Here is a 21,076-nt window from a genome sequence, read left to right as displayed (position 1 = left end):
AACCCAGTTTTTAAAAGTCCCTTTACACAGATAAACACATGCTCCATTGTTACCTCAATGCCTAGGCTTTAACACTGACCAAATAAATTAGAATTTCTGGATATGGGATTACCACATTAGTAATTTTTTAAGTTCCCCAGGCAATTCCAGTGTACAGCTTGAATTAAGGGCTTACTATAGATGATTAGGCTTAAAGATCAACATTCTGAGTCACCTAAGTTTTTTTTAAAGTCTTTGCTTCTTGTTAAGGAAGACATTTTCAGTTTTCAGCTTCTGAAAGTAAAATATCATTGACCCTAAAACAGAAAGAATTATTTCTCTGCTAATGACTGGGTAAGGATGACCTGGCAGAATGTAGGAGTAACCAACACTCACAGGAAAAACATTTGAGGAAATCAAAAGTAGCTTAGAGTGAGTCACTTGTTCTGTTGAAGTAATTTTCTATTTATAAACTTTGTTTAGATTTCGAAAACTTACCTGGTCTATCTGCCGAAGATTTTGTCACCCTCTGTATCATACATAGGTACCTTGATTTCAAAGTAAGTAGTTTTAATAACTTTGTTATTAATATGTATTATGGCAAAAAATAAATTGGGAAATAAAAGATCTGTACATAGCTGTGAGCAGTTATCTATGCTGGCTTGTTTTATTTCCTGTTTTGCATCTAATACTGATCATTAGTTATCTGCCCCCCATGGGATTAAATTTCATCCAACTATTAGCTTATAAAAGAAGATAGATATTACTGATATAGTAATATCAAAAGTCTAACAGAATTTTAATAATATAATTTCTTCTCTTTGGAAAACATTAGGATTAAATAAGTTATTACTATTAAATTATTAATGCTTGTCAAAGTATTCTTTAATTATTAGCTGATATCATGATCAAATCTCAAAAGTTATTAGAATGCTTACACTACTGGTTATATTTTCATCAGTAAATAAATACTTTTGAAGTTTCAGGAAAATCTTACCAAGTAAACATTTGCCTTATACTGATATTAGCACTACGTACTAATGTACTTGGTTTTGCTTTGTTTTGTGATAAGTGTGATTGAACTCAGGATCTTTTGTACTAAACTACAACACAAGCCTTTCATTTTATTTTACTTTTTTAAATTTTGAGATAGTCTCACTAATTTTTCCAGTCTATTCTCAAACTTGGAATCCTCCTTCCTCAGCCTTCTAAATAACTGGGATTACAGGTGTGTACCACTGCACCCAGCAGTATTTATCTATTGAATGTTTTAAATTACTAAATCCCTATCTTCAAATGAAAAGAAAATTGAATTTATTCCTATCTTAGATACGTAAGTTTTATTCTAGCTTTAAATATATGGAAGCACATTAATTTCTAGACAACACAAAATATGAGATGGAGCATAATGGAGCCACACGGTTAAAAGTCTGAGATTCAGTTATACTTTGCTTTAATGAGGAGGAGAGGGGCAGGGCCTGATTTCTCAGGATGAATCTGTTCTAGGTTCCCAGGAATCCCCATGTTTGTTCCTACATTTCAGCGTGACCTAATATTCAGTACAGGTATTCAGGGAGGAAAGCAGCAATAATTTAGATAGATGAGAATAAGTCAGCAGTTTCTGCAGCTGTGAAAATGAAGTAGTTATAAGCCATAGGTGGTGGATCCTCATCCATGAATATATTGAGTCATGAAAAACATTTGGTAAACTACTTCTGAGTACTCAAATGTAACTGGTGCCCTGAATCATTCCCAAAGCACTTAATATTCTTAAGAAGTTAGAGAAGCTTAAGGAAGCATAATAGGAGTGACCACCCACATAAATGGTTACCTAAAATTATATCATATTTTGGTTAATTTAACTTTGTTAAACTTTGTTACAACAGATTGGAGAAATATGGAATGAAATATATGAAGAAATAAAATTAGAAAAGTTAAGACCCGTCACTGCAGATAAAAAAGTTTTGGAAGGTATTACAACAGCATCAGAAAGTATTGGAAAGATGGTAGTTTCTCTGCAAAATGAGATGATTGAAAGCCAAGCACGCCAAGATGCACAAAGTGAACAGAAAGTATATGCAAAAGTAAGCTGCAATACTGTTGAGGCACAACATATTAATCTCAATGCATAAACTAGAGGAAGTTACTCCTAGGATATATATTTTACTCGTGATTGTTTTAGCCTTATTTAGTTATTTTCAGCATATGAAAAAAAATTTTCAGTGTTTGTACAATTTTAAAGGAAACCATGGAGTTGAGTTTTATGTTCAATTACTATTTTAATGCTGTTTTACGACAGCATAATTTGATTTCTACAGTCTTACATTTTTAAAAGGTAAAGAGATATCTGAAACACTTCAGTATTTTGAAATGCCAAACAAGGTTTCAAAAATTGTGACCTATATAAATGTATACATTTAACAAATTCTGATAGTTTATCTGTAACTACATGTAAAAACTCAGAGAAAGTTGGCCCCTTTTCTCATTCTGTGATAGGCCCTTAATGGTATACCAACTACCAGCTTATCAGTCAATCAGTTGCACCTTCACTACAGTGCAGAATGCTCTGTGTGAACATTCATGCTATAAATCCAGAGGTAAACTGGTCTCTGACTTAATCAGAAAAGACTTGTCAGGAAAATAGCTATTTTGAAAAACTGAACACATCTTGTGTTTTTGAGCAAGTAAGGTAAGTGATTATTTAAATTATCTACAGATACAAAGATAATGTTGATCCCCTGCCTTTTCTTTGTGATCCTTTGTAACTACAATTAAATATTTGAAACTCCTAAGGTGATCTCCAAAGTGTTTTCTATTGCTTGACTTTTTCACATAGCCTATAAGATGTTAATATCTACAGCTTTAGGAACTGTTATGTGTCCACCTTTGAATTCCACTCCATTTTATACCAACCAATTGCTTGAAAGTTTTGCTTGCTGGGAGTTTTTGTTTGTTCGGTTTGGTTTTTTTGCATAGATGTTGCCATTTAATCTGTTTTTTATTTGCTCCGAAGTGGGGCAGCAGAGTTGGAATTTATATTGCCTCTTTATCATTACTTATTTTGAATAGCAGAATATTTGCTCTATTGACTAAATATTGTTGATTTGTTGATTATTGTGATTTATTATCAAAGCTCTGATCCCATTTTTTTAGCAGTTATTTTGTTAGTCATTCTTAGGTTCATAATTTAATCTTTTTTCTTTTTTTGTACCAGGGATTGAACCCAGGGGTGCTTAACTACTGAGGCACACCCACAGCTGTTTTCATTTTTCATTTTGAGACTGGGTCTTGCTAAGTTACTTGGGGTCTTGCTAAATTGCTGAGGCTGGTTTTGAACTTGTGATCCTCCTGCCTCAGCCTCCTGAGTTGCTGGAATTACAGGTGTATGCCACCATGCCCAACTCATAATTTAATCTTAATAGTACAATATGTATCAATCAAGGACATGTGTCCTCTGATTATATGTTAAATGGATAGCCTGTTGAGAATTGTATACTTTGCAGTTTGTTAGTAGTTCCCTCCCTAGACTTCATTAACACAACAAACTCTGCTCTCACAAAATTACTTGTCTTGTTGCAGGTCATATATTAGAAGTTATTTTACCAAAATAATTTTAACTAAAATAATTATCACTGACCAGCAGGAATTTCTTTATTTTCACCTGTGAAATTTCTGTTAAATCATGTATTTACTTTACTCTTTATTATAATCTATCTTCATAAATGGCAATCACATAAAACAGTCTTGCTGAGAATTATTATTTTTTTAAAGCAGTTTTGCATTACATTTCATGGAAAGCAGTTCAAACCTTAGCCACATATGCGTAAAGGATTATTTTTTTCATTTAAGAGTTTTGTTTTTTAAATTAAGTTCTATGAATATTCTAATCTTTTTGCTAATGAGCCTTAAAATTTACCTTAGCAAAGGGTAGGTGTTTCCTTCAAAACAGATGTTTTCAAACCCTTTGATATTCTTTCTTAGAAACTAAAACACCCTTAACCTTTTTCATTTCAGATACAAGCTACACACAAGCAAAGAGAACTAGCTAATAAATCATGGGAAAATTTCTTGGCTAGAACATCAAATGCTAAAACACTAAAGGTAGGATTTTTAAAGTATTACAGTGTTGAAGTATTACAATGTATACAACAAATAAACAACTCTTAAGAACAGATTTTTTTCAGAAGAGAATAGTCATTTACTTTTTTCTGGTCACCTTTCTGTAGACTACCAACCCTATTAGGTTCCTGTATGCAATCTAGCTTGATAATTGAAACTGCCTTTTCACAGCTACAGGAGATGCTACTCTGAGTTTCATTTGGTTTAGCAGGGGGAATTAAAGGTGGTGTTCCTGACCTATATAAAGACCACTGATGGGCAGGAATGAGCTGGAGAATCACACTCTACTTTCCATTCTGAACCTTCTTTTCCGTAAAAAGTAAAGTGAAGAACAGAAAAAGCAACTATTCTATATTACCCTCTCCCCAAAGAGCTTTTCCCCCCTGTAATTACCAAAAGAACATATACAGTTTAAATGGGAATTTGAGATAAATATCCCTTTGGAAAAAAATGTGATAAACTGCTTTAACTAGAAACCAATCTAAAATTTTTATACTAATTGTTTTCTTGACATTTGTGAGAAGCACCAGGCATTTAAAAAATGTCTTTATTTCTATATTTTCCATTAACTTTAATATGCTTGTATTTAATGTCTTGGTTCTTCCTCTAGATATGAAATTGGTAAATATTAAGTTAATCCATTAAAATAGAGGAAACATATAAAGATAGCAAAACCTAAGTTAAAAATAAACGCTTAAGTCCCAGGTATCCCCTTCACTAAATATTCTTCCAAAGTTTACTTGGAAAATATCCTCATAACTGCTTATATTTTTAAGAACAGTTAATGACAAGAAGTTTCTTCCCTGATGATCATTTGTTACCTCACATCCTCACATTTCACCTGTTCAGTGTCTCAAATATTGATCTTAAATTACCTGCAACAAATTATATAATTTTTATTGTTCTGAATATTTGAAATTTCAGTATACTGTTATGTTTACTTTATTCAACATATTTGGAAATATGCATACTTTATACAAATTTAGTAAGTTACGAATTATACTATTTAAATTAAATTATTAAATTATATATTAAACTAAATCTAATTTCCTCAAGACATTTTTTTATTCCTTGGTCATATATGGCCAATACCTCTGGAAATGACCAGAGTATTTTTAGGTGCTTGGTATCTTCTTCGATGCACAAAGTATTCAACCCTCAGAAGTAGCTGCCTTCTTGGTCTGAATGAGTAAATGCTGATTCCAGAGCAGCCTAATAAATAAACTAAGGGTCTAGGGTTGTAGCTCACTGGTAGAGTACTTGCCTGGCACATAATAGGCACTGGGTTGGATCCTCAGCACCACATAAAAATAAAGATATTGTATCCATCTACAACTAAAAAACGTTTTTTAAAAAAGAATAAGCTGAACAGAAGTAAATGTACTTTGTATCTTCATTTTAACTACCATAGTTAATGCTTTAATAGCATTTTATTTCTAATTTTAAAATCTTCAGAAAGCAAAAAGGCTTCAGGAAAAGGCTATAGAATCCTCTAAATTCAAAGGGCAACCACAAAATGCAATATTTCATCGGACAGTTATTAAAGGCCTTAACACAACGGTAAGATTTTTCTCCCCTTCCTTTGCTTAATAGATATTAAATTTAGGCTCCCCAAATGTTATTTCTATGGAATTTTTGTCCCTCCCTCCCTCCCTCTTTTCCTTCCTTCCTTCCTTCCTTCCTTCCTTCCTTCCTTCCTTCCTTCCTTTCTTTCTTTCCTTCTTTCTTTCTTTTTCCGTTCAAACATTCACATCATTTAAGGTCTATTTTATTTACCCACAAGATCATCCATCCTCTCCCAGTACTGATCTAGAGCAGATCCAGCCCTCTCGGTTTCCTATGAGATTACTACCCAAACTAGTCAGTGTGTATCTTTACATGTTTTTTAACAGGCAATGTGCAATACCTCCTTGGCCTGACAAGTGGATTCGTGTCATAAGCCAGTGTTCCTGGTGACCTCTGTTGACCATAATTTGCCACCCATTACAAAGGTCATAAGCAGTAGAAGAATTCAAACCCACTTTCGCTGGCTCCAAAACCCTTATCTTTCCATTATGCCATGCTGCCTCCCAGTTACTTATATTTACATTTTGTGTATTTTCCAAAAGATGATTGGGTTTTTCTTTTTTTGAAAATGTAGATAGATTCTAGATATTTACCTTTTGCTTTTTTTAGGTGCCCTCTGGTGGGGTAGTAACAGTGGAAAGCACTCCTGCCCGATTACTGGGAGGACCTCTGGCTGATACAGATATTGCTCTTAAAAAGCTGCCTATTCGTGGAGGAGCCTTGCAGAGGATAAAAGCAGTTAAAACTGTGAATGAGCAAAAAAAGAGTATTCCTTCCTAATATACTCAACAGTCTGTGATATATATTCTGCTTCTAATTTTAGCTAAATATATCTTTATATACAAATGTAAAGCAAATATTTTAGAATAAATATTTCAGTATATTTATATACTAAATAAATACTTAAGTATAACTTATAGTATTTAGTAAAATACTCTAAAAATAAAAGTTAGGACACATAATTTATTTTTATTGAAAACACCAATATAATATCAGAAAAGTTATCATCACTTTCTTTGGAAAGACTGCTAATTTTCTTAAATTATAAATATAGCATACCAGGACTCTTGCTTGCATGTAAACTACTCTAAATAATTTAACCAAAAAAAAAAAATCATACAGGGTCTATACCTGTCAGATCTAGGAGTCATTTAGACTACAGGCATAGTTGGGTCTAGGGACTGACACTGTATTTGTAGCATCATCTTCTATTAGCTCCTGGCTCACATTCTCTCAGGTTCATAGCCAGTGGTGAAGAATATATGCCTGTTTCTCAACAGTTTTCCACAACTCTTTCTGCTTTCTGGGAACTTTGATTTGTCACATGTCCACTCCTTAGCAATTTACTATGACTGGTCCAGAGCTGAATACTGTCTGTCCTGGTACCAGAAGCAAGCCAACACCATCAACATATAGATAGAGAGGGGAATCTGGGTACTGTTATCAGAAGTGTATAGAAATACTGGGCTGCAACAAATATGTTGGTCAAAGTGAAATAAGTTTTATCTGGTATAAAAAGCAAATGTTAGTCATGAATCAAACAGTAAAAATAAAAATAAAAATACATGTTGTTTTAATATGTAAATATGCAAAGCAAAGTCTAATAGTCCTTCTGTAATAGAAAAGGAAAAGACAGAGGCGGGTGTTTTCCTTCCTTTGATGGTAGAGTTATCTTGTAAAAGAATAAGTGGTAGACGCCATAATGATTGCTATAGAGCAAAGTGTCCATGTCCCTGAATGCAATTATGAGGTTTTCATCTCCTGTCTTAATACCTATCAAACTCCTCCTCCAGCCAAAAATTCACAAAGTTGAGTTATGTCTACTAGAGGAGAGAAAAACCTCTTTTCTCAAACAAGAAAATAACTGGTATTTGAGTCTATATTCTTGGTACATAAGTACACGTAGCAGTGTACTGATAAAGCTATAATGACTGGCTCTCCATGGAGGAAAAGCCCTCATTAATAGTATTTGCTAACTTTCATGTTGTAAATATTCTTTTTTAAAATTTGTACTCGTATATGGATAGAATGCCTTTATTTTACTTTTTATTTTTATGCAGGGCTGAGGATTAAACCCAGTGCCTCACATGTGCTAGGAAAGCACTCTGCACTCTGAGCTACAGCCTCAGCCCTGAGGTCATACCCTGAGGTCATACTCTTACAGCCATGGTTGGTCAAGCTACCAACATGATGTGGTTGAATGCAAAGTTAGAAAGAGAGGCATACATTCCACTTTCATGATCAGGTAACAGCAGACCCTGTCACTGCATTGGGCCTACCTTCTCCTACCTCCTTTTTCTTCCTCCTTTTCCTTCTCTTGTCCTCTTCTACCTCACATTCCTTAGGAATTTTCCATTATCCTACATGTGAGATTAGTAGTTCTGGTAAGAATGAGTTGCCAGTTTACCTTTGGCTGGTGGTTTCTCACCCTGCCCTCGCTGTCCAATTCCCTTTGGCCCACAGGAGTAAATAATATATATGGCTTATCAGTGAGTTTTGTTCTCTCTTGAATCTTTTTTTTTTATTACCATCACCCCTGAAAAGAGATAAGAAGACACAGTTTGTTCCTTTCCTTCACATAAACTCTGCAGCAAAACGATTCCATGTAAAGGAGAGTTACTGAAATGGAAGAATGGATGTGGATAGGGACATGCATGGTGAGAAGCCCACACAAAAAGCACCAGGCACACCTCAGCCATACCTCAGATATACCTAGAATCAACATGAAGTGCCCATGACTGAGAACAATGAATCTTTCCCTCATGTTGTAGACTATACGCTCCTTCCCCCAGACTCTCTTAAGTTCCCCAATGACAAGATAAGAGATCATATTTCCTTTATTATTGTCCTCAAAATCTCAGTAATTACTGGATAAATGTAATGGTGGCCCCTTACCTGGAACTCTACAAATGTAGCAAAGTTTTGGATTCAATAGGAAGATTCACCAGCCAACAGAATACTATATAAGTAATGTTAAACACAGATTAAATGTGAAAGAAGTTCAGATTTATTTACTTCATAATAGTGATAGATTTTCTCCAAAATGATGAAGCATAAATACTGAGACATGAATAGAATCAAGGTGTAGAAATAAAATTGATATGACTTGGTTGCATATTACTTTTTGTATGTAGTTCACCTGATATCTCCAGATTGATTAGAACTATCATCAAGATAATCTATGATGTCTGTGGACCTCTCCACTGCTGTGTAGATTTTACTTTAGGTATGGAGGAGGTTAAACAGGACATCTAATTACCTAGAAGCCAAACTACTAAAGAAATGTAGGTTGATGGAGAGCAGTAATATTGCTTAGTATATATATTTGTGCTTGGTAAGCTTTCAGACTGAAGCTTTTACTAATCAAGTAAATTAAAAGAAAGTCAAGAATAAAAATGATGGAATTCAGTGAGCTCAGATAAAAGGGCTTCAAAAAACTCAGTAATGAGTTTTTCTTTTTTTACCATTTCAGGAAGTTCATTCCTTGATTAAAATATAGTTGGTGCTGCCTTATATTTGGTGAAAACCACTAAGTAATAGGTGAATAACTTAAATTCATCTGGTCCTTGGACTACCTTCTGGAGCACAAGAGTCCATTTTATATCACAGGAAACATATGTGATATTCACTCCATGTCTTTTCAGATCTAATATACAGGTAATTTCAACATTCTTCTAATTAAATTCTGATAATGCCATTTCCCAACTATATGAATATGGCCAGTCCCATCTGAAGTGCTACAATTTGTTAATATTTATATAATATAAAATGTAACCTGCAAAACTAAGATTTCCAGGTATAGTAGGACCCATTTAGAGTACAAGGGGACCATCACCTCCCAATTTTACACACTTTCTCCCAAGTGTATAAAAATTACATTAGTTTCATTAGCAACCATGTTTCATTAGAGCTCATATTTAGTTGACAGTGAAAAGAAATGTCAAGGATGCTTTCTGACAAAGAAAAGCAGATCCACGGACATCCAGGAACTGGTCTGATACTATGAGGCCAAAATTTTATAGACAGATCCAGCATCCATATTTTGATTTCTAATATCATTTCTCAATAAAAGGAACTCGAACTCCTTGAAGAAATGACTGAATCTAAGACTGAGACAAAAAATATAACAGATGAATGTAAAGCATCTTATAGAGCTCTCCAGTGGTCAAAGCCAGAATAATTTGAGCAGGAAAATGAATATAATATTACATTATAATGCAAAGTATAAAAAATGTCCATAAATCCATACTAATGTCAGGACGAGGGGAGAAGAAAGACATCTCCACGAAATCTAGTTTATGTAAGTATTCCCTCCTCAAGGAGGTGGAATAAAACTCCCTATTCCCTTACTTGTGGGTTGGTTAGTGACTTGCTTCCAAAGAGCACAGTTTAGAAAAAGAGGGAAAAGTAACTTTACAACAGAAAATCTTAGCAAATACTATCTTAGCCACAGTTAAACACTATCAGTAATAAGCCATCTTAATATTACGTATCCTTGATATGAAGTACTGAAACAGTTCTTTACCTCTGTGATTTTCGTCCCTGAAGTGTGTAACCCCAGTCTAACAATGAGAAAAACACTAGGAAAACCCAAATTGAGGGACATTCTATAATATATCTGATTAGTACTCCAAATTGTCAAGGTCATCAAAAATAAAGTTGAAGGAATTGTTAAAACCCAGAGGAACCTAAGAAGACATGACAAGTCAATATAGTATGGTATCCTGGATGGACTGTAAGGGTGGGGGGAAAGACATTAGGGAAAAAGTTAGTGAAATCTGAATAAAATTGGAAGTTTAATTAATAATATATCATCATAGGCTCATTAGTTTTAACAAATATACCATATTACTGTAAGGTGAATAAAGAAAAGATAAACAAGAGTATACAGACACTCACTGTACTATCCTTGAAACTTTTCTGCCAATGTAAAACTATTCTGAAATTAAAGGTTTATTTAAAGCTGGAAAAAGAAATTCTGCAGGAAGAACAGAGGCACTTTAGTTTTATATACTCAATTATTGCCTATATTACCATGATGAAGAAATACTTTACATGCAATATTAGATGTTTTGCTACCTTTTGTTTGCTCTATAGCCTTTAGTTCTTTGGAAAATAACCAGTTCTGAGTTAACCTAAATGAACTCAGCATAAAGCCAAAGCTGTGAAACTGATTGAGTCTTTACTATACAGAAAAATTACAAGAATTTGTGGTTATTTTAAAGATCTCTTGACTTCTAAACGGATTTTGAATAAAGCAGAGGAGAAATAGATAAGGTCCCCACCCAAAATCTTTTGGCAACTCCTTTTTAAACTTACACTTAGATACCATAAAACTGCTTTTTTTTTTTTTTTTTTTTTTTTGATACTGTGGATTGAACCCAGGGGTGCTTAACCACTGAGCAACATCCCCAGCCCTTTTTATTTTTGAGACAGGGTCAAGATAAGTTGCTCAAGGCCACACAAAGCTGCTGAGGCTGGGTTTGAACTTGCAATCCTCCTGCCTCAGCCTCCCGAGCTGCTGGAATTACAGCATGTGCCACCATGCCCAACATAAATCTGCTTTTTTAAATAGGTGTTTTATTTTACTCTACCCCTACTTTTGTCCCACCACAGTGACTACTTGAAATATCAAGATTTCTCACCAGTGTTTCCTCAAGCTCATTGAGTTATTTGGTGAATGAATGAAGGATAGACAGAAAATTAAGTTTCTCTATAAACTGATGGCAGAATTTGTACCAGAAACTGGAAGGAATTTTAACATAATATACCTAATCACCATCAAAATGGTTTAAGATGAACTGTTCTAAAAACAGAATGCATATTTTAGCAGCTGTCATTATTTTTAACAGTCTAATACAGTAGCATATTATATTAAATTAGGAGAACAAGGAAACCATTTGAAACCTAACTTGGAAGGCTAACCACTAATTTTATTGATTAAAGGTAGAATTTTTATGATTGCTGCAATAAAATTATTATGCAACTATAAGCAATTGATGATAACTGGTTGGACAGTTTTAGGTAAAAATTACATGGTCCAGCTTTATAGCACTAAAATTTTGAGCTTTAATCATTTGCCCACAGTTTATAAAAGACATAAAACAATTTTCTATGGAAATCCATGTCATTATACCTCTAGGTACCTCTTCAGTCCACCTGTAGGAAATAAATTTTATGTATCTTCTTGGTATGTGCCTGATAATTTTTATGAGAACACTGGCCCTGCTGTCCAACCAGTTGATTTTCCCAGTTTAGAGATCTAGCCTTAATTGGTAAAATAAAATATTTTCGATCTAGGACTTCATTAGACCTACAATTTTATATTATTTGCTAACCAGTTACTATGCAACACTCGGTTATGTGAAATTATATTTGTAAAAGAATAAACTTGTGAAGTACATTCATTTCTTAATACTGAAGATTATTAACCTGGGGCTCATGTACCTTCCTGAAATGCATGTGTATATACAAAACCCCTAGTATACCTGAGTTAACTTTATCAAAATTCCAGAGTGATCAAAAACTCAAAGGATACCCCTTCCTATTCTTCAGTTTATTCTTGAATCAAGTCAAACTATCAAATAGTTATTATCTTGTTCAGTATTATTTTTGCTGTTTTTAAAATTTTAATATTTTGTTGGTTTTGGTGTGCCTTCTAAGCTTTGCATAGAAGAGATCTGTCATTGTAAGGATACTTGATAACAGTGCTCTATACCATAGTAGCCTTTATAAAAACCAATAGGACAGATTTTTGTTTGTTCTTAGTCCTTAGAAAGACTGGGCTTCTCCTGAATGTGTGGGTTGGTTTTTCATGTAAGCAGTGAATCTTGAAACCGCTCATGAGTCCCTCTTCACTTTGAAAAGTAGGAAATGAGGACCAAATTTACAGGTACCCCTTACCAAAGGTAATCAGAAGTATTAATCTAAACCATAACTGCATATTATTAATTTTCTGTTGTCATTTCCCATCATTCTAAGTTCCTCATCTACTTTGTATTATCTCATGATAAAGTTTCATATCCATTTTGGAATAAGATGTGAGTTATTAGTAGTAATATAAAAATCAACTGAGCTAACACCTAGAAAAAAATTCTATAAACTGCATTTTACTAAAATTAAGTTCCCTACTGCCTTTATGTTTTTGTCCTTTTTAAAAATTGAGACAATAAAAATGAGAATATAATGTTTTTAGTCCTTAATTGCATAGAAAAATATTTTAATATATAAGATGAGGTGAGGAAATGTACATTTTAGAAGCCACATAGTACATCACTTCAAGATTAAATATTACACTGTAGGAAAATACTAGCATTAGTTTAAGCACAATTTTAAAGTCAATATTAAGGTATAAGATACCTTATAAAATTGGCTATAATTTTATTACATTTACTATTATACTAAAACATATCACATTTGCATTTTAAGTAGTATTTTCTTTAAAACAAAGCTACTTTACAAAGATGCTTTCTAAATAAAAAATTATTGACAAAGTACCTCCTGGAAAGAGGGGAATGATACTATCAAAAGAGAAATTACACATCAGCAACAATATAACCTTCAAAATTAAGGAATTAGAAATTATAACCTTGATAACTACTATAGGAAATATTTGACCTCACAGTACTGATAAAGTTAAGCTTTCATTTGGTGGCATCTTGCTTGAGGTATTTTCTGTGTTTTCCCACTTAAATGTAAATCTCACGTTTTATAAAGTCCAATCCTGTAAGATTAAAAAGGATAAATTAGTATTTATTCTAATATGATTTATGCAATTCCATTCTTTTATACAATCCTATTGAAAAAATTTCAAAAGACTAAAAGTATGTCTGATATTTTAAAATTTATCAATTAATTTAATATGAATAATTATAATGTGAAATGATTTTTTTATAAGCTATTCATGGGTAAACAATGAGATAATAGTTTTAATGATCTATCAAACTGTATTATATTCCAAAATATTCATTTAGAATCAAGCATTTATATATCAGAGCTTTCATGATTTCTAAATAATATAAAATCAATAAATGAAAATTAAAGAACCTCATTAGGAAAAAACGAAACATGGCAAATTTGCTACCTTGTTTGATAAACTTGAAAAAAAACAGAAGGATAAACTATTGAATTTTTAATAAAGCTATACTGCTACTCTCTTAAATGCACATTTAAATTACCTCCTGTTATTTTCTGTGGAAAATTATACTTGGAAGGCATCACCTGTCTTCTGCCCATTCCATGAGACCTTGAAAGCAAGCAGTCTATATACATGTCCCAGAAATCCTGAGCTATGTTTAAGAAGACAGCATAATGTCCAGGTCTCTGGGATTTCTGCAAGAACAACATGAAATTCCAGAAAGCATCCACATTGTGCTCTATCTTGAGTTCTTTGAGATCTATCAGTGTCAAAGAGCAAGCATTCCAACACTGGAGATCAATGTCTTCTGTAATCCCTGGGCTGACACTGGCAAGTACTCCCTTTTGAAATTCAAAATCAGCATTAATCAGGTTGATCAGCATAATGCAGCCCAGTAGGTAGAACCATCTTCCTGTGGCAGAACCCATATTCTATATAGAAAAAATACGAGGGGAATATTTTTAACTTAGGAAAATTATTCAATTACTCAGTGATCTATTAAACTTAGAAAACTATAAGTGAGCATATTTTTGATAGGGTCAAATTCTTGATTCTTGTATTTCTTGATTTTCCTCTAAGTTGCTGACTCTTAGACCTTTCTTTGAAAGAATTTTACAATTCAACTTATTTCTAACATTCCCATAAGCAGTCTTTGGGAGCCACTGAAAGCCAACGCACTTGCGAAGATGTGATAAGTTCATTTCCTTACTTTTACATCTGGAATAAACCTTAAAGCCTGGGCTCCAGCCTCATCCCGTCACAGATTAATAAAAATTCTCAGTGATATGGCTCAGCAAGTTATCAGGTCTATCTCCTATTTAAGGCCCCTACCACGACACGTTTGAAGTGGGTCAAAATGCAGCCCATTCTATGTGTAACCACAGGAAATTATTTTTAATTAAATTGTTAGAAATCTAATCCAAATGGTATTGGATCTCTTAAAAACCATTCTTAGTTTCAAAGGTACTGCTTCCATTTTTCATCGAAAGATACATGTTAAGCATTCATGTCTGGTGGATCTCTGGCTTCTCTCTTCGGTAGCTGGTTGGAGATTAACATACACACATAAAGGAGCATGAAAACAAAGGTAGATATAAGCTAGTGTGAGATGATGCAAGGTCAATTATGTTCAGCAAAATCCTGACATTTTCTAATACTTCTCTGCACAAGTTTCCCTGTCAATTGATTGGTCAGTAAATCGAACGTTAGCACATAAGTGGAAGTCAAGGACTAAGTTGGCAGTGAATTGCCACAGAGCTACTATTTTCCAGGCTGGCATTAGAAGTGCCATTGACAGGATACAACCTTGACAACCGGCTCAGAGACGTGGAGTGAGGAGGGCAGATCCAGAACACAGGAATCGCCTCCTTCCCCGTACACCGCCTTCCACCTCCTCCCTCCAAAAAGTTAGGGAGAAGAAAAAACAGACGAAACAAAGTTAAACAGAATATTCAGGTCGTTTTACCTCTTGTAAATTGTGCAGATTCCTCAAACTGAGCTGACAGTGGCCAGTTTATGATTTGAATTCTAAAAAGGAGATGGGTGGGATCGGCGAATTTTCTTCTCCCTGAATTTCAGGTTAGCTTCCCGACCAGCACCCTCCGCCCTGTGTCGCCTCACTGAGACGCAGAAGAGGGAACCCGTGCGGGAATCGAGTCCGAGGTGCGTGCTGCCCTCGCTGGGGAGACGCGGGGCCTCGAACTCAGGAGGAACGGGAGGTCTCAAGACCCACCCCCGGAGCCAGGCGAAAGGCTGGAGAGAGCGCTCTGAGACCTGCCTGGCGCACTCGCAGGGCGCCCGGCGGCTCCGCGCGCCGGCACTGGGAGGCTCTGGATAGCGGAAAGCTGCGCTGTGGTTCTGCTGCGGGTCTGCTGCCGCGGCGCAGGGCTCCGGAGTCAGACCGCAGCCCGAACCGCGCTCCTTTTCTAGGGACAGAGCAAGCGGGCAGAAGTGGGTGGCCCCGCTCCCGAGGCCCCGCCCTCACCTTGCCACCACCAGCTCCTGGACCTGCTGGCCCGCCAGGCGCAGCACCCTTGCCCTGGCGGCCGCTCCAGCTCTGCTTCCCCTCCTTCGACTATCCGAGACGGACCCAGCCTCAGGGTCCTTCTTCCTGTCTCCCGTTTTCTTTCTCTTCGCTGAGAATATCCTTCTTGGCAACAGTGAGTCAACATTCCCAAGCTATCTTTTCCCCCTGCACCCAGCCACCTCCCCTATTCTATCCAGAGAACCACTCTCTGAAGGGTGGGGACCTGTTAACAATCCTAATCATCCCGGACGGGGTCTAACTTCTAACTAAGCACCATTTAAATTACTAACACTAACACACTCGCACAAACATACCTTCGTTTCTACTAAAGATACCTTTAACTCTGGGAAGAGAGTTTTCTCTAGCCTTCAGTAGAAGGAAGGTCTTGGCAAGTCCCTAATGTTATACTTGTATGTTGTCCATGGATTCCAGCCTTGGTACATCGTTTGGACTGTGTTTAAGTCTGTCTCTATGCCCAAACCTCAGAAGCAGTGATCTTAAACCAGTTGCTTTACCCCTTCTTCCCCTTAAGCATGCCCTCTTCCTCACAAGATCTTGAGCTAAGATGGTGAGAATGTAGGATGAGATGTATGCCAAATCCAAACCCCGGTGACTCTTCATTGTCTCCCATAAAACGGACTTCTCCCGGCACTATCCAGAGCTATATACTGTTCTCATCACACTGGAATTAACGTGACTAATAATTGGTTCTGCCCTAGCAATACTTTTGTGTGCCTCTTCCACCACCAGGACCAGCTCCTACACAAAACAACTTGAGAAAATAAGATTCATTTACTCAGATTGGGTAGGAGCATATAAATCTATCTCACACCCCAGACTTTTTCTCTACTCTAGGGTTGTAATCATCTCAGTTCTACCATCAATCACTGATTCTCAAAATTAGAGAAATTAAAAGTTACCTAATTTAATATCCCATCTGAAACTTGAACTTCCCATCCTCGGAAGGAATTCCCCCGACCACCAACACTTGTTCAATTTAACTCGGCCTTGAACATACACAACTTTTAAGCAAGCAACTCTTCCCATCTTTGAATTGAATGTTCAACAGATCCTTCTAAAATGAATCAGTACTCATTTCTTCGTTGAATAGCCACAAAGTACCATAAAAATCTTTTTGTGAAAAATACATTGTTTTTCATAAAACATATCTTCATACAAGTATTATAAAGTCTTTACAGAAAACTTGCAAAATAAAGAAAAATATGAAGAGGCAGGAATAGGTGGATGGTGCTGCTATAACAAAATACCTGAGACTGAATAATTTATTTTAAAAAATTCATTTCTAACAGTTCTAGAGGCTGGGAAGTCCAAGATCAAGATACCAAGCATAAAGGTAAAAACAAAATGCTGTGTGAAGTATCCTTTATAAGATGTTTTATCTCATTCTCCAGGGAGGATCCTCATTACCTAATCATCTCCCAAATGCCCCAGTACTTAATACTATAGTATAAGATTTAGTTTTACATGGCTGGGTTCGTGGCTCAGTGGTAGAGTGCTTGCCTTGCATGTGTGAGACATTGGGTTTGATTCTCAGCACTGCATATAAATAAATAAGTAAATAAAGGTTCATCAACAACTTAAAAATATATTTAAAAAGATTTAGTTTCAAAATGAATTGGGAGGGACACAAACATTCCATAGCACCAACACTTGTTAAAATGCAATTATCAGGGCTTGGTGTGTAGCTCAGTGGTAAAGCTCTTGCTTGCAAACACATGCCCTACATTCAATCCCCTCCCCAGTACCACAAAAAAAAAAAAAAAAAAAGCAAAAATAAAAAAAAAACACCACAATTAAGATTATACCACAATCATAACTTTGGATACTATTTTTTATTAATATTATCTCAAATATTTTTGTCATTAAAATGCATATGTAAAGAATATTAGGTTACAAAACTACTGAATAACTGGGTATTATTATTCACACATATACACACACAGGAATGATTTCCTAAATAGAAACTTTCTATAAATCATTAATAAAATAGCCTAAAATAAAAAATAAACAAAGGGCATTACTAGCAATTCAAAGAGAAGTAATCCCTGATATCCTGTAATCATGAGAAAAAATGCTCAATTTCAAGGAAATAATATATTGTTTTCCTTAATTCAAGCTTAAAGTTTTTAGAATATGCATTGTTAGTGAGTTTTGAAGCAAATGAATCCATTGTATACTTCTAGAAAGAGTATGAGTTTGTATAATGCCCATGGGAAAAAACTAGGATCATCTCATTTATCTATAAATGATCCAGAAATTCTACTCTTACTGTCTACACTCAAGTCAGTAACAGAAACTATACTTTATGAGATATTCATTATATATATATATATATATTATATATACACACACACACACATATTTAGATGTTGATAGACCTTTATTTTATTCATTTAGTTATATGTGGTGCTGAGAATCAAACCCAGTGCCTCACACATGCTAGGCAAGTGCTCTACCACTGAGCCACAGCCTCAGCCCCTTTATGTGATATTCTGAAGGGTCTACAGCTACATTATGAATAGAACCCAGCTAGAGGATGACAAGTCATTTTTCGGTAATCAAAAAAGTGAAATCTCCATGAAAAGAAGAGGATAGAGAAGGAAGAAGGATCCAAAAATCAGGAAAGGAAGAGGAAGAGGAAAGGAAAGAGGGATGTAAGATATACATAGTTAAATTAATATTTTGTTAAATTGTTATTTATGGTAAAAAGTGAAATACAAATGTGGAATCCAGACTTTATAAAGTTGTTACTACATGTGGTAAATTTTATTAGCTAATTTCTAAATGACATAAATAGGAAAAAAAAAGATGTTTGAATTATTAGAGGTTGAAAATGAATAAAAAACAGATGATAAATAAGAACCAATTGAAAAAGCAAGAAAAGGGAAAAAAGCACACAAAATATGACAATAGCACAGTTAAGATGGAAAAATCAAGTCAATTATCAATAAAGTAAATGGTCTGAATTTTTAAATAAAAGATGGAAGATGTCAATTTTAAATTCTCAAGATACAAAAAAATAAGTCAGGGAAAATTGGAAAGAATGAAAATAAATATACCATGCAAATGTTATTTTGTTTTTAAACAAATACGTCTTAATTAATCAAAATGCATGGTAAAGGAGAAAGAACACTGTATAATAATAAAAGATTCAATGCACAAGGTGAAATATTGAAATATTAGAGGGAAATTTTGACAAATTTGTAGTGGGAGATTTAAACAAGACTTCAGGTCAAGAAAATAAATAATTAGTAAAGGTATAGATGATATCAACAACATAATTGACTATGTATATACATATATATGGACAACACAATTAAATATATATATATATATATATAACTCTGAGAACCACAGTTACAGAATACATTCCTTTCAATAGAAAATAAAGCAAGTCTTAATAAAATTTGAATATTGTTATCCTTCTAACTGGGTTGCCTGATCATAAAACAGAAAGTTTTAAATTTTAAGAACAGATTTAAGAAGTATAAAAAGAAGAATATGAATTTCCATATAGTTGGAAATTTTAAAAATGAATTATTTATGCAATCATTTTAGACAACAAATTTTTTAAAAAATCATGGAAATTATAAAATACTAGACTGTGTAATAAAAAGTACTGCATATCAAAACCTATGAGAAGTCAATAAGATAGTCCTTTAAAGGAAGTAAACACCTTCATACTTGTGGCCAAAAGAGACTATAAATATTATATGAGTAATAAGAGCAACTAAAGTTAACATTTGAAAAGGAATAACAGAATAGAGGATCCCAAAAGTTCAGAGCTTTTATAAAAATACACATTAATGACATACGGGAAAAAAGAGTCAATTGTTTGGGTAAAATGGATCAACCTCTGGTGAGAATGATCAAGAAAAAAATTTGTACAGGTTCAAATAAGCAATATTAGGAATGGAAAACAATATATAATCATAGACACACTAAAAGAGGTTAAAGATACATGAATACAAAGAACCATAATTTTAAGAACTTAATAAATTCCTAGAAAAACATCTGTAAAGCTCATGTAAGCCACTTGAGTTTGGGCCCAGCGCAATGAACTCAACTGTCCATGGACTAAGACCTCTGAAACCATGAGCCCTAAATAAACTTTCCCTTCTCTAGTTGTTCTGGAGTCACAGCAATGTAAAAGCTGACTAAAACAAAATACAAAGGGCAGTCAGTAATATTTTTAACTGATTTCTATTTCATGGTATTTTTTCCTCTTAGGAACTTTCCCAGCCTTCCAGCAACCATACCCCTCAAGTCTTTCAGTGTTACCTACAAGAATTTTCTGGTTTAGTCAGGCCAGTAGCTTATTAATTTGCCCCTATGCTTCCTACTTTTCACATACGTCGTAAAGTTTTGTCATACTTGTGCTTATCCTTTACACAGCATCCTTATCCAGGAAATACTGCCAACATCACTCCCCAGAGAACCAGAAGAGCACTCCACACACAGCAGGAACATGTTGTCTGAGTAATGCTGCTGAATACCTACAAAAAGAATAATTCTTCAATTCATTGACTTTCTGACTCATTATAATGAAAGACATTAACTTAAAATATCTACAAGTCCAATTGCCTCTAGTAAACCTTAATAGCAATGTATATATCAAATTGTGATTCAGTGATCTTGGGGGAAAGAGAGCAGGAAATGAAGCTGAAACAAATAAGTACCCTGCAGAGAAAACAAGCACTCCTTCACCACGACTAATTGAAGGAAGAGAGGCATTATTTTTTCAGGAACACAGGAGAGGAAGATGAAAAAAATACTATCTGTGAGACAAGAGAAAAGTAAAAGGGGACGGACAGAAAGAATGGTATGGTGGCATAGCAGACATTAAAGGGAATTATGGATTATTATTTTATTCCAATCACTGCAGATCCCAAGCAATCCAGATTCCCATTACAATACTGGCAAATAAAAAGTTTTCACAGTTAATGTTCCTCTGAGCATATAATCATATAATAACATTTAAAAAAATGGAAGATGATAAATTAATTACTTTCATCATTTTTATAGAGGAAAACCATCACAAACTTCATTCAACAAGTATTCGATGAGCACCCACTTCTTGCCAGTAACTGAGTTACAATGATAAGCAAGACACACAAGGCTGCAGAGGAGGAAAACAAACAACAGGCAGATGAGTAAATATAAAAAAGGGATTATTTCAGCAAGTGGCAAATATTGTGAAGATAATAAAATAGAAGGTGACTGGGAGG

General features: G+C 34.6%; 2 protein-coding genes across 13 annotated transcripts in view; one reads left to right on the top strand and one right to left on the bottom strand.

Moving 5' to 3' along the window:
• Positions 1-21,076, top strand: part of CFAP69 (cilia and flagella associated protein 69) — a 78,609-nt gene that overhangs the window by 53,115 nt on the left and 4,418 nt on the right. For 5 of the 12 annotated variants that reach the window (XM_079151689.1, XM_079151686.1, XM_079151684.1 and 2 more), the window contains 5 exons: positions 463-539; positions 1,866-2,063; positions 3,994-4,080; positions 5,554-5,658; positions 6,274-7,699. In XM_079151689.1, coding sequence (XP_079007815.1) covers positions 463-539; positions 1,866-2,063; positions 3,994-4,080; positions 5,554-5,658; positions 6,274-6,444 — 638 coding nt within the window. In that variant the 3' untranslated portion in view covers positions 6,445-7,699. Of the gene's footprint in view, positions 1-462; positions 540-1,865; positions 2,064-3,993; positions 4,081-5,553; positions 5,659-5,990; positions 6,141-6,273; positions 7,700-7,724; positions 8,132-14,450; positions 15,184-15,379; positions 17,195-21,076 lie in introns of those variants that run through there. The other 7 variants (XM_079151685.1, XM_079151691.1, XM_079151688.1 and 4 more) reach the window with 7 other exon arrangements.
• FAM237B (family with sequence similarity 237 member B) lies at positions 11,066-15,357 on the bottom strand. The gene is made up of 3 exons (XM_079151722.1): positions 15,267-15,357; positions 13,842-14,232; positions 11,066-13,387 (listed from the first exon to the last, which is right to left on the bottom strand). The coding sequence occupies exons 2-3, from the start codon at positions 14,227-14,229 to the stop codon at positions 13,353-13,355; spliced, it is 423 nt and encodes a 140-aa protein (XP_079007848.1). The 5' UTR covers positions 14,230-14,232; positions 15,267-15,357; the 3' UTR covers positions 11,066-13,352.

This window comes from Sciurus vulgaris (genome assembly GCF_902686455.1).
Source record: "Sciurus vulgaris genome assembly, chromosome: 8".
Taxonomy (NCBI): domain Eukaryota; kingdom Metazoa; phylum Chordata; class Mammalia; order Rodentia; family Sciuridae; genus Sciurus; species Sciurus vulgaris.
The sequence above is the reverse complement of the archived record's forward strand: the minus strand, read 5'-3'. Positions and strand labels throughout refer to the sequence as shown.

Coding starts and splice junctions, on each gene's coding strand:
- FAM237B (XM_079151722.1), bottom strand. CDS start 14,229: ATGGGTTCTGCCACAGGAAGATGGTTCTACCTACTGGGCTGCATTATG. Junction 13,388..13,841: donor TCCACAGAAAATAACAGGAG/GTAATTTAAATG, acceptor TTAATCTTACAG/GATTGGACTTTATAAAACGT.